Here is a 12,534-nt window from a genome sequence, read left to right as displayed (position 1 = left end):
ACATACCCTGGCGCCTGTCCATTTTAGGGCAAGAGCTTCAAAATTAATAATAATATTTCCTAAAAGAGCACTCTACAAATGTTTTAAATTGTATATATTAGGATTTGGTATAATTTGTAGGTATCACTCCGAGCTTTAGCTGTTTTGCTAAATACACTTAACTCTCTTTTAAGCACCTGTAGAAAAGCAGTGCTGTTATCTTTTAGTGATAGCATTGCACACAAAACACTTCCATTTTGAACTTTTCTCCATTTCTACATTTAGATTTAGTGTTAGTTTTATGTTTTTAGGGGAACTTTCTAAGACTGATTTTTTATGCTGTTTAATCATAAATTCACATGAAATTCCACGATTGAATATTGTGCACATTTTACAAGTGTCAGTGTATAAGTAGAAATATTGGAAAGTGTTATTGAGTAAATTATGTACAAATCATGTTTTTTGCACTTATCTACACTTAACTCCTTTCTTTTTATGTATGTACACAAACTAGGTCACTGGCCCTTGTTCTGACAAGCATCTGAGCTCAGAGGGAATTTGGACCCTATTTGTACTAGCTAGGATACACATTCTGTCTGAACATTAAGCACATGTGAGTCGCTCTGGTTGAGTTCCTGCTAAATGCTGTAAATGTAAATGAGATGACCTGATAGTAGCATTGCACGGCAAGTTCCAGTCAAATCATATGACCTGTGTTATATAGAAAAGGTTGTGCCATTTTTGAGTAATTAAACCTATGTTGTGAAGATTGGCAATATATTCAGGTTATTAACTACAGAAATGGAATTTCATTCTTAATGGTTTGCTGACAGTGGTTGATACATACCTCAACCTGTGAATGGGGTTAGTACCAGTACTGGAAAAAGGCAAGTAAAACACAAGGACCTTTGATTTGTGACATTTTTTAAATGATGTAACAGACAAAAATACAAAAAGAGGAGATGGGAAGGGCCTTGACAGAAAAAAAGTGTCAAACTTATAAAATAGGCTACTTTAAAATATCTCACTAAAAGAAGGATAATATCAAATCTATGCAAATAACATACAAATAAGTTCATTAGTGGAGAAAAAGGTGTCAGAACAGAACAGAAAGCTGACAATCGCGGAACACAGTAAACAGTTTTTTAATGACGTCATCCAACAGAGTAATCACAAGGCAAGCAAGGTTCAAAACAGGGAGCAAACAGTACCTCAGAGGATAAGCGAAAACCGTAGTCGAAAATCAGGCAGAGTTCAAAAACCGAAAAATACAGACAGTACCAAAAGGGACAAGGCAGGAGACATAAACCGGAATAACTGGCAAGAAGCAGGCAACAAGAAATCGTCAGACTGATAACAAGAGAATACGTTGTAAGCTGGGATTAAACCACTGCAATACTCGGCAGAGAACAGTTCAGTGAAAGGGGTATAAATAGGGAAACAAACAGGTGTGTGTAATTAGAATTCAGGCGAGGGAGACCGGTGGGTAGTCATGTGACTGACGGGTGCATTCTGGGAATTGGAGACCTGGGATGTAGGCGTGACAAAAGGGCTCAACGTTTTTGGACAAACTTCATGAGCACATTGTAAAAATTGCAGATGATTTTGGTTTTCAATCTAGATCAAGGCCAAAAAAAATAGTGTTTACTTTTCCTTTGAGTCCTCAGACGGCACCACATATGAGCACATCATGAGCTACTGTGACAAACTAAGCCATTGAAAAGAGTCACACCAAACTCATCATTAATTCACTCATCAGTAGGTCAGTGAGTAGACATGGCCTTGGATGAGTAACAGAAAACAAAGAGACCTTAAATCTGGAATATTCTCTAAAACAAAAATAAAAGTTCACAAGTTTACTGTTAATATTTAACATCACACTTTTAGAAACCTAGTCGTCCTATTGATTACTACTGAGAGTATATACTGCAAAATAGCATTACAAGATGAATTATGGTGATCTATTCCTATGGTTAAAAGATAACCCTTGTTTATAAACTTACAGTATACACCATACATGCATATATGCATCAGCAAAGATTAATCTGATCTGTCAGCAAGTGTCTTATGGATATTTGGGTGGTGACTCTTTAATGCTGATCTTCATAAGTCTCTTCTGTATGAAGAAGAATCATTCGACTTGTTTCTGAGTGCTAGACCACTTCTTTATGTAGTCATCAGCTGAATGGACAATCTGTGTGAAGGCCTGAAGAGCCAGACAGTTCAGATTCTCATCACTACTGATCTCATTGTGGTAGTTCTTTACTGGGAAGATGCAGTTCTCAGTGACTCCCAGTTTATTACTGCACACCGTAATCTGTAAACACACAGTCATCAAATATATCACCAGTTTAACACAATAGACCCTTGCTATTTTGGATTTGGTTATTAAGGGTTTTTTTTTTTTTGTCAGTGCCTCTTTCAGTTGCATTTAAGCAGTTATTATGTGACATAGTCATATTCAATATCTTTTTTTTAAAAGGTCCTTGGCTATTCAAATATGTAATCACACGAGGTTTAAACGTTAACTGATATTTGATTTTTCTTGAAATTGGCCGTGTATTGACCAAACTTTTTACCAAGCGCATGTTTTTATTTTGTTTTTTTGTTTTGTTTTTTTATATAGATTTTTTCACATAAATTTTAATGTTCACATTAATATTATTATAATCATCTTTTAAAAATACAATGAAATAATACTTGTTTATTTAGAAAAACACACAATAAATTATTATTTAAGCTTTTTAGCTTATGTCTTATGATCCAATGTTATTTGATGTGAAAACTCATACAAAAACTTTGAAACCCTCTAAATAGGTAATAGTAGTAAAAATAAAAATAACTGCATGTTTTTGCTGAATGAATCCTTCCGCCTGGAGACAGCGTGTGTTGATGTCATATGGATGAAAAATGAAACTGAAAGTAAACACATTTTCTTGTCTTTCATGTGTTTGAGCAAAAAAAAATAAATAGATTAATTAAAAAAATTATAATAGCTGAATAAACATGCATTTAGAAGGAGCACGTTTTAGGTGTTTGTGCATGCTGAATTACTCCCACACCAAAATTAGAGCTATTTTTAGAAACGCTATTTTTGATGCCTTGAGGCACACAGTTATAAAGTTGAGAATATAAGTTGTGCTTTTACCTCAAAAGCTGCTCCAAAGGGTTTGCTCTAAATGGTAGCTTAGCTGTGTTAGCACTAGAGACCAGTTACAGTACCAGGTCTAATTATAAATTTGCTTTGTTTGAGCTGAAAACTGCACAAACATAAAACAAACAAGTATATATGAATTGGAACCTAAACCTCTTCATGGGCTCAAATATATAGCTTAAATTCTCTACAGTCTACATACTGTAATTACAGTTCTCTGAACATATTTCTGAGCTGTGCCAGAACTAAATACTTGTAGCACATATTTACTGAGTTAACATTTAGAATCTCTCTGGCATTTCAGTGTCATTTATTTAGAACACATTGGAAACTTGTGTAACCCTAAGCTGGTTAGTCGAAATGACCTTGTGTATAGTTCATTACTCCAACCGTTAGATGGCTACAGAGAGTAAATACACTTAGAATAAATAAAGAAGAGGGGCCGTCCTAGAGAGAGCAGCAAGCTACAAACAACTTGTGTTAAAGCTCCCTGTATAAAGTGCTATCTTTGAGAAATCCCATTTTGTTTGTTTGTTTGTTAGTTTGTATTTATTTGTTTGTTTGTTTGTTTGTTTGTTTGTTTGTTTTGCCTCCAGAGTGACTGTCATTATTGGTTAAGATTTACACATATAGTAATTTGGTTACACTTTTATGTTTACTGTGATATATTTGTACAAGGAGCTTATAGCACTATGTTCATGTAGAAGGATTTTTTTTACTGGCCTACTCCAATCACTGATGCATACCCTGGGCATGAGGAGTCATTGGTGTTTTGGCTGATTGAAGGGGAGACATTCAAGGATCTCCATGTGCGGCCATATTTGTTTTGGGACCTCTGAAGAGAAGAATCTCAACATCTCACCACTCATAGTAATTAACTACTCTTATGCCTATTTTTCTCCACACCTGTTCCTATTCCTCCAAACAAAGAACTTAATGAACTGTTATTGTGAGAATGGTCAAATTCTTTACATTTTTTTTGCGAACACTCAACTTTGCGTGAATTGTGTGAATATGAATGCTTCGTTTCTTTGCTTAATCACTGGATGATATAAATGTAAATACACCCTTTGTGCATACCAAATTAAGTTATGGTATCTCCATCTATATCTAGTAAAAGTGACCAGCTAGGATCATTACTTCAGATATCTGTTTACTTACCCAGTCAGATAAGAACAGTTTGTTATACTAGTATCATGTTATCCAGGGCTGTTACTACCACTTTCGAACCTACTTACTACATAACTAGGACCTTACATAAAGAAAACTATGATTTTTCTTAAAATAAAATGTAATGAACATATCAGCAACATGTAGCATAGCAAGGACAACTTACTTTCTCCCTGATCTTCTTGCTTTGATAGATTTTCCCCAAATCTTCCTTTGTCAGCTCACACACCTTGTCCACTCTTGTCATGAAAACCAGTTGAGGGATTCCTGCAGTGGAGACACACAGAGATCAAGTCAGGGACAGGTTCCTTTTGCTTCAGATACTGTAATTATTTTGATTAGACATATTTATTCTGCCTGCTACTACAGTGCAGAGTTCATGTTTCACCAAAGCTCTCAGTCTCCTGAGAATTATAACTCAATTTTTTTTTGTTAGCCAGACACAACACTTAATATTATATGGTGTAACCCTCAGTTTTTGTGTAAAGCACAATTCTTATTTGGCTCCATTAATTTATTGTGAGTTATCTTTTTTTGATTACAAGCCTGCAGCTTTGCAGGGGATGAGGCACTTTATTTCTTTTTAATTAAGTTTTCTCCTGGTTTGGGTAGTAAGTGAGATAGCTTGGTATTGTAATTTATTTTGTATTTTCCTTTGTTAGTTTACTTATAATTGTATAACAGGTGTTTGTTTGCTATTTTTGGGCATATACTTATCCCTGATGTTTTTGCTGCATGTTAAATAAATTGCCTTGGTTTGTATTTACAGTGGTTACTTGTGCATTGTCTTGGGCCAGACGGGAGGAAAGGGGTTGTCCATCTTATGTTTGGACTGGCTTGTCCAGCCGTAACACTGTGGATTTGACAGCATATTGTTAGGAACCAAGGACTGTGGAAAGTTAAACTCACCTAATTTACTGGCTTCTGTTCTGATGAGTCTTATTTTCTGGAGGACCTCTTCACTCATCATGGAGATTTTGTCTGCAGCAACGACGCTCACCAGACAATGGATTTTATTGTTTATACCAGGCTCACTAATGTAGTCTCTGTGCTTAGTCTTTGAGATTGGGGTATTCTGCTTGAACTAAACATGAGAGAGAGAAAAAAAAAGTTAATTCAGCGCACACTGAAACACAGGTTAATTGTTTTCTTTTGATTTTTTTTTTTGTTTTAATTTATTTGTGTGTGTGCGTGTGTGTGTGTGTATGTGTGTGTGTGTGTGTGTGTGTGTGTATGTGTGTTTGTGTGTGTGTGTGTGTGTGTGTTGATCTCACTTCATAGTTATCTGGTATATGGCCTTCTAAAGCCTGAATGATGTCATCAGTGCACACCCCATGCGATTGACCAGGTTCCAGACCCATCACATCGTAGAATGCAAAAGGTACAGTTTCAATGGAGAACTTCTGATACTGGAAATACACAACATTAACAGCTATAATAGTAATAATGGCTTTGTGTAACTGTTTATACAATTCAGGGTTATGGTATCATAATAATAATAATAATAATAATAATAATAATAATAATAATAATAATCTTGATACTTTTTTGAACCACAGTGCATTTGTCATTCATTCATTTTCTGAAATTTCTTCATTTTGTTCAGGGTCCAGAGCTGACCTGGAATCACTGGGCCCATAGGGCACCAGTCCATCACAGGACATCTCCTAGTCACTCACATATCTCACACTCACACTTATCAACAGTTTTGCATAGCCAGTCTACCTAACAAAAATGCTTTTTTGGACTGTTGTAGGAAGAATAGAACTCCTCACAGCCAGTGACCTGACACGTTCATTCAACTCACAACCTCAGGACCCTGGAACTCTGCAGCAGCAACACAATGTGTATCATCACAGACATAAAAGGCAACCCCCACTTGATGTGTCCTTTAGTTCTGATGAGAAATCTTGAATGAAACTGACTGATTATAGTGGGAAATTGTACTGGGTTAGTGGAGTGGACTCACCTTGGTTGTGAAACTCGTTCCACCACTGTCTGCATTAGCAGCCAGGCAGTTGACGAACTGATGTCCTTCAAAAATGCTATTGAGGGTGTTGACGATGCTGGATTTCCCTGCTCCAATTGGTCCATGCAAAAGAAAGCGGAGCTCTCTGACTTCCTCACTGCTGATTTTAAAGTTCTTCAGAGCTTTGATCATTGGCTCTTGGCTTGGAGAAAAACAAGCAATGTTTCCAGAGAAGGATTCAAATGTTTTTACATGAATCTGAAGTCAGGTGTTTGTTAAGTCTAATACTGCACATTATATGTAACCCTCATATATTGGAAATATAATATATTCATTACACAAATGGTAGGTGATTTTAGAGCTACATGTCACATACAGTATACAGAATAAAAAGTTACCTGCACAGTCAGCTATAGTGTACATAAACATTTAAAACATACATCAACACAAAGGCTATTTTAGCCATAAGACAGTAAACTAGTCAGTGAGTGCTGTTGCAGCTGCTAGTTTTTGATTGTGTGACATGAGATTAGAGAATGAGAGTGCATTTACTCCTTTTCCAGGCCTCTCCAACTGCCAATTTCTGTAAGAAATTCAATAAATATTTTATTATTTTACTGAATTAATTCTTTCAGGAGGCAATTAATGTACACTAAACACATATAAAATGCATTATAAACACAAACTGTGAGATTTATGTAAAAATGTAAAATTAACCTGAAATTGTGATGAGTTAAACCTTACAGCTCCAACACAAGGCTCCATCGTGTTACAGCTCATGGACTCATACAATAAACTAAAGGCATATGCACTGCAGTCTGTGGCTGCACTGACGTGGTTAGTTGTCATGTGGATGCGTTTAATAAATAATTATGTCCACGTCATTGACTGCTTCTTTCAGAACTCACTCTATGGTGCACAGACTTTGAGTCCATCAGCCTAAATATTATAATAAATAATAATCTAAAAAGTCTCTAAATATTCTGAACTTATTCTCTGAATGATTCCGACATTATTCTCAGAATTCCAATTTTATTCTTGGAATTATATATGATGTATTAAGATTCCTCATAAACTCTTCCAGAAGGTGGTGTCTGGCTAACCATCACATTGGAAGAAGGTCATATCAGCAAAAAGAGTGCTCTGTTAAGTCCTAAAAGCTCTTGTCATGAAGGAGCTGAATTATTCTGACATTGCTGCAGTCATTAAAATGTCATTTGTATTGCGTTTGGAGACAACACTTTAGATTGATTAGGTTGTAAAATGTAACGTACAACTGTATTAGCAGTGAATCTGAGTTTTTTATTGAATGTAAACCTACCAACAGTGATCATGGCAGAGCAAGAGGCAGAACCTGAGCTATTCTCCACAGTTATGGTGTAGTTGGCTTCGTCGTCCTGTTTAACGTTCTTGATTTCCAACATGAACTTTTTATCATTTGTGTATACTCTGTGTTTGCCCTCCACACATCGCAGTCTTTCTTTGGACTTCTCCCACTTGACAGTTACTTCACTTGTGTTTGCCTCACAGCTAAGGGTGACAGTTTGTCCAGTTTTCACAACTTTATCAGCCAGAACATAAACAAATTCTATTGGAAACAGAAAGAACATTTCATTGGAAAACAGATGTTCTATGACAACAGCAAATCCCTGGCCACCATTAAGAATTTTGGGTTAACAGCAGCAAGTGAGGACCAGGTAAACATTCTGCACATTGTATAGTGCATTGTAGCAGCTTTACACATTAATGATGTGCTCTGTATCTGACATGACAGACATGACAGAGGCTATGTGTTAGGAAATGCGTTTGATTTCTCATGTTCATTCCTTATTTACATGTTACAACCACATTTTACACATCTACATATTAGTATTTCAGGTAGAGGAGGGAGTGAATATGGGCATCATTTTGAATCTGACAAGTTTTTAGCTGAGCAAGATCAGTGTTGCATCCATTCAGCTGGAGGTGGGACAGTGGGCGCTTGAATGAACTTTAATCCTTGCTTTGTGTTTATTAAAAATAAACAGCCTGTTTAAGGTTAAGTACAGGTGCAATAAACAAGCCTCACGCATGATAAGCAAATACTTGGAACCACCTGTGGTTCCAGACTTGCATTCTTTTCATATTCTTCCCTTCATTTATATTGTATGAAATAGATGAACACTGGAACTTTTTTCTTTCAATTGGAGTTGTATATTTTTTGTAAATATTAATTAGTTACAAAGATACATTGCACGGATTGTGTTATGGACATGAAAAACCATATTGGGAGATATTAAGTTCAAACATGCAATAATGGACTTACTAATTTTGTAAATATATGTCCTTTTTGCAAGATTAAAGTGTCAAAGTGTCAAGTATTGTTCCACAAAATGCTCCTTGAATAAAGCATCAAATGAAAGCTTCGACTGGCATAAGGTATTGCATGATTTTATGTTAGTTACCTGGACAGTGTCTGTAAGAGCCCTGTTAGGTTTTATTTTATTTCCATGTGGTAATAGATAAATAATGAATTATATTTGATAGGAATGTTGTAGACAGTCACATGAGGTCTTGTTAATTCCAGGATAATCTCAGGAATACAGAGTTACCAGGTTTCTACATACAAGTTATATAACTACAGACATATTTTAGTACAAGTGAAAAACATGTTTTTTTCAATTTCAAAATCAAGGATTATATTACAAATATTTCTAATAATAATCAGAAATCTGAACACTTGACTGAATAATACTTTATCAATTCATAATCCTGAGAACCTATATGACCTATATATTATATTACTTGAAAAAATTAATAATATTCATATTCCCTTTCATATTTCTGCATTTTATTTTTTCGGCACATGATTTCTTTGATACAGATTCCTCATTGTCTTAGTATTTACATATTACACTAATCCAATAGAAAGAAGGCTGTTCCAGCTTTCATATGTTACCTCCATCTTGTATCTATTTGCCATCACACAGACGTAATTCTGTATGCACTGATCTTATTTTTTATGGTTTTATTTTACATTCATTCTTGAAAAAAATTTACAATTACCAGATAAATTGGATTTTATTGAATAATGAGGGAATGGATTGTTAAATTGAGGGAATAAATTACTAAACTGAGGGAATGAATTCAGTTTCTAAATAATATTCTTCCACCATAGGACTTTAGGGGCTCTATAAGTTATAGAGTTAATTTAGCAGTTCATTATTCTCTCTTTTTTGTACTGTTAATATGACTTGGTTTGTTATTCCAATACCCTTTGTAACAGTGCATTTAAACTATATTTTGCTGGTAACTGAGTGTAATAATTTTGCATCATAACTGAGCTTGTAACTGAGTGCCATAATCTAAATGTTTCCAAGTTAGCCCTTCCCAATTGTGCATGAGGTTTCTTGTGAGGTTAGCATTATAGTGATAGTTAGTTGGGAGGGTGTGTCCCTTTTGGTAAGTTTGCATATTCAAGCTTGAACTTGTATATTTACTATGTATTTCAAATAATTTAGAAAATAACACACTGTCAATTTAATGCAGCTGTTATTTTCCCTTTTGACTAAAGTTTTAATGTATTTGTCTCTTATTATTCATAAAAGAGTATATTTTTAATACTAGTGTCTGCCACAGATTGTTTTATTAGAAAGCCTATCTGTGAAGGGAAAATAGCTTCTTCATTTATTTGGTTCTCTCATCATATTTAAATGGAAGTGATGTAGTATACGTATTGCTGATGATGTAGAATTGGGTTAAAATAAATCTAAGAAATAGAAGCCAACCCTTGTAGTTGCCACACCTGTTTGTTTCATTCTTGTTCTGTTTTACAGTGATCCTCTTCAGCATTGATACATTGAACATTCCTTATAGAATAATCATGAATAATCGTGGTTTCATGGAATCTATTTCAGTGATACAAAATAAACCTATTTGACAAATTAACAAATAAATGATGAATGAATTAATAATACACAATATTTATGCCCTCTTGTGGAGAACTTTGTCAGTTTAATTTTAGTGCAAACTAGGTCAATGGTATGTATACAGCAAAAGCTTGAGGAAATATATCAACCTTATCATTAACCATTAAACCAGTCAGTAAAACAATTAGACATTGTTTAAACGGTAGGGTGAATCTAGGGAAGAGTATTTGTAGCTTATTCTCGGGGCATTTGTGTTCATTTTGCCAAGACGGTCTCAGGTTGTTTTTATATGCAGAAACAGTGTGGGGTGTCCTAACTGATCACAGAGCAACTATGGTTGACGTATGGAGCATGGTTTACTGACATCTTCAGTCAGTGTAGATGTATGAACTGTCTGCATAAACTTATGTCTTTCATCATGAATATTGGTAGCTATGTAAAATTGTATCATATAAACTTACCAGGTTTTGGGGGTGGTGGCGGTGGCGGTGGCGTTCGTGACCGTGGTGGTGGTGATCTTCTTGGGGGTGGACAATCTATGGAAAATTAAATCATGTAAATCATTTTACAAAAAAAAAAAAGTTTTATTGTCTATTATCTATTGTCATAAAATATATGTAAATATGTACGAAGTCATATACAAAAACGTATGGTGCTAACATTACCAGTTACATTTTAAAGGATGGCAACATTACAAAGCATCAGTTGCTAATGGTTAACCAATTAACTTCCTCATCAGAAAATGCTAACCATGCAAAATTTGGTCATATAAACTCACAAGATGATGAACTTGATGTTGTAGCTGAAAGCATGGAAGAAAAAGTAAAAATTAATTAATTAAATAATTAATTGTTGAATCTTGATTTAAATTTCTCTGTAAGAAAGAAAAAAAAACACACACACACACACTCTCTGGATCAGACAAAGCAGTGTTTCTGGGTTTGTGTTTTACATGATTTAAATGGTGATTTTGGTGTCAGTGATAGTGAAAATAAGGTATTAATACATAATCTTCAAATATAGGCTACGTGAATACAATATGATAACATGCTAAACTCAGTAGTTTTTTTTTTAGCATCATTAACAATAACATTAACAACAGCAAAATCCTCTGGTTGACAGACTTACAAGTTCACCCACACAAATCCATCTTGTGGATGCTCCGGTTTCCGGTTTACAAAAAGATGTTGGTAGGTGGATTGGTGACAGGTCACGTGAGTGTGTGTCGCCCTGTGAAGGACTGATGCCCACTCCAGGCTGTGTTCCTGCCTTGCACCCCTTTTTCTCATGTGTAATTGCTGTACATATTATGGAAGCTGAATGGTAGCTCTAATGCTAAATACTGTGTTTGCTATGCTAATTCTTTGTGAATGTTATGCTACAGTGCCATTGTTGTTTGCCAATGCTATTGCTATAGGTTTTCTTTACATTGGTTTTAGGCTATTTTTTACCTCCAGTGTTGAGGGGGTGTTCTTTTAGTTACAAAGATAAGCTGATACTTGTGTACTTTAATTGTGGTGTTACTTCTATTGCACTCATTATTTACAACAAAGTAACAATACATATAAAATGCAAAAGCTTCAGATAATGACTTCCAGCTAAAATGGTTCTGCATTTTTTTCTTTAATTTATAATATAAAAATTTTTCATGTTCCCACACCATATTTCACAGCTGGAGATTTTGTGTGAGTATAAAATCCTTTTGTAATTTGAGTGTTGTAATAACCATAATAAATATCTGCATAACTTTAATTCACTGGTTATCTACAATAGCATTCATAAAGTCATTTACTAACAAAAGTCCGTTGTTGGTCAAATTTGCTTTCTTTTCAATTTTGTTTTTTTGGAATAATCCTCAAAACATTTTTACACAGATTTATATCATTTCTCATGAAAGGTTCATGTAGGTGCTGTTTAGGTTTATAAACACTACCGATCTATAAGTTTGTGCTAGCCATTTGAATATATATTGCATCATTAACACTCACAAGATTTGGACTCAGAGCCTCCCATGGTTGAAACTATGAGCAGAAAAGGAAAAGAACATTGTTATTTGTTATATACTGAATGTATATTTCTATGAAATAAAGATGATGACAGAAATCCAACTGGTCTGAAAAATTCTAAACACTTATTACCTGATTTGCAAGCATATAAAATCTATAATTATAAAATGAATTTTTAAAACTGTTTAGTTTTTTTATTTATTTATTTATTTCAGCCTTTAACTCCATCTGAAATTCCAAAGACAGTTTCTTCTCATAAATGATTTATTTCATTTAAGCTATGAAAATATACATTTTCAGTCTTAGGAGATTTTGGCACAGGACTTACCTGTATGTGTAATGTGAAGC

The 12,534-nt window shown here is 34.6% G+C and overlaps 1 protein-coding gene across 1 annotated transcript; it reads right to left on the bottom strand.

Moving 5' to 3' along the window:
• Positions 1-990: 990 nt before the first annotated feature.
• Positions 991-12,534, bottom strand: LOC136664149 (interferon-induced protein 44-like). The gene is made up of 11 exons (XM_066641227.1): positions 12,515-12,534; positions 12,169-12,201; positions 10,959-10,982; positions 10,642-10,716; positions 7,594-7,860; positions 6,825-6,855; positions 6,273-6,474; positions 5,578-5,712; positions 5,213-5,387; positions 4,470-4,570; positions 991-2,296 (listed from the first exon to the last, which is right to left on the bottom strand). Exons 2-11 carry the CDS (start codon positions 12,191-12,193, stop codon positions 2,111-2,113), a joined length of 1,221 nt encoding a protein of 406 aa, XP_066497324.1. The 5' UTR covers positions 12,194-12,201; positions 12,515-12,534; the 3' UTR covers positions 991-2,110.

This window comes from Hoplias malabaricus, chromosome 12, assembly GCF_029633855.1.
Source record: "Hoplias malabaricus isolate fHopMal1 chromosome 12, fHopMal1.hap1, whole genome shotgun sequence".
Lineage (NCBI taxonomy): Eukaryota > Metazoa > Chordata > Actinopteri > Characiformes > Erythrinidae > Hoplias > Hoplias malabaricus.
The sequence above is the reverse complement of the archived record's forward strand: the minus strand, read 5'-3'. Positions and strand labels throughout refer to the sequence as shown.

Excerpts from the sequence above, each read along its gene's own strand:
- LOC136664149 (XM_066641227.1), bottom strand. The coding sequence starts at position 12,193 with ATGGGAGGCTCTGAGTCCAAATCTT. Across the intron at positions 10,983-12,168 it reads AGGCTCTGAGTCCAAATCTT|CTACAACATCAAGTTCATCA; the intron begins GTGAGTGTTAAT and ends CCATGCTTTCAG. Across the intron at positions 4,571-5,212 it reads AACAGAAGCCAGTAAATTAG|GAATCCCTCAACTGGTTTTC; the intron begins GTGAGTTTAACT and ends TCTCCACTGCAG.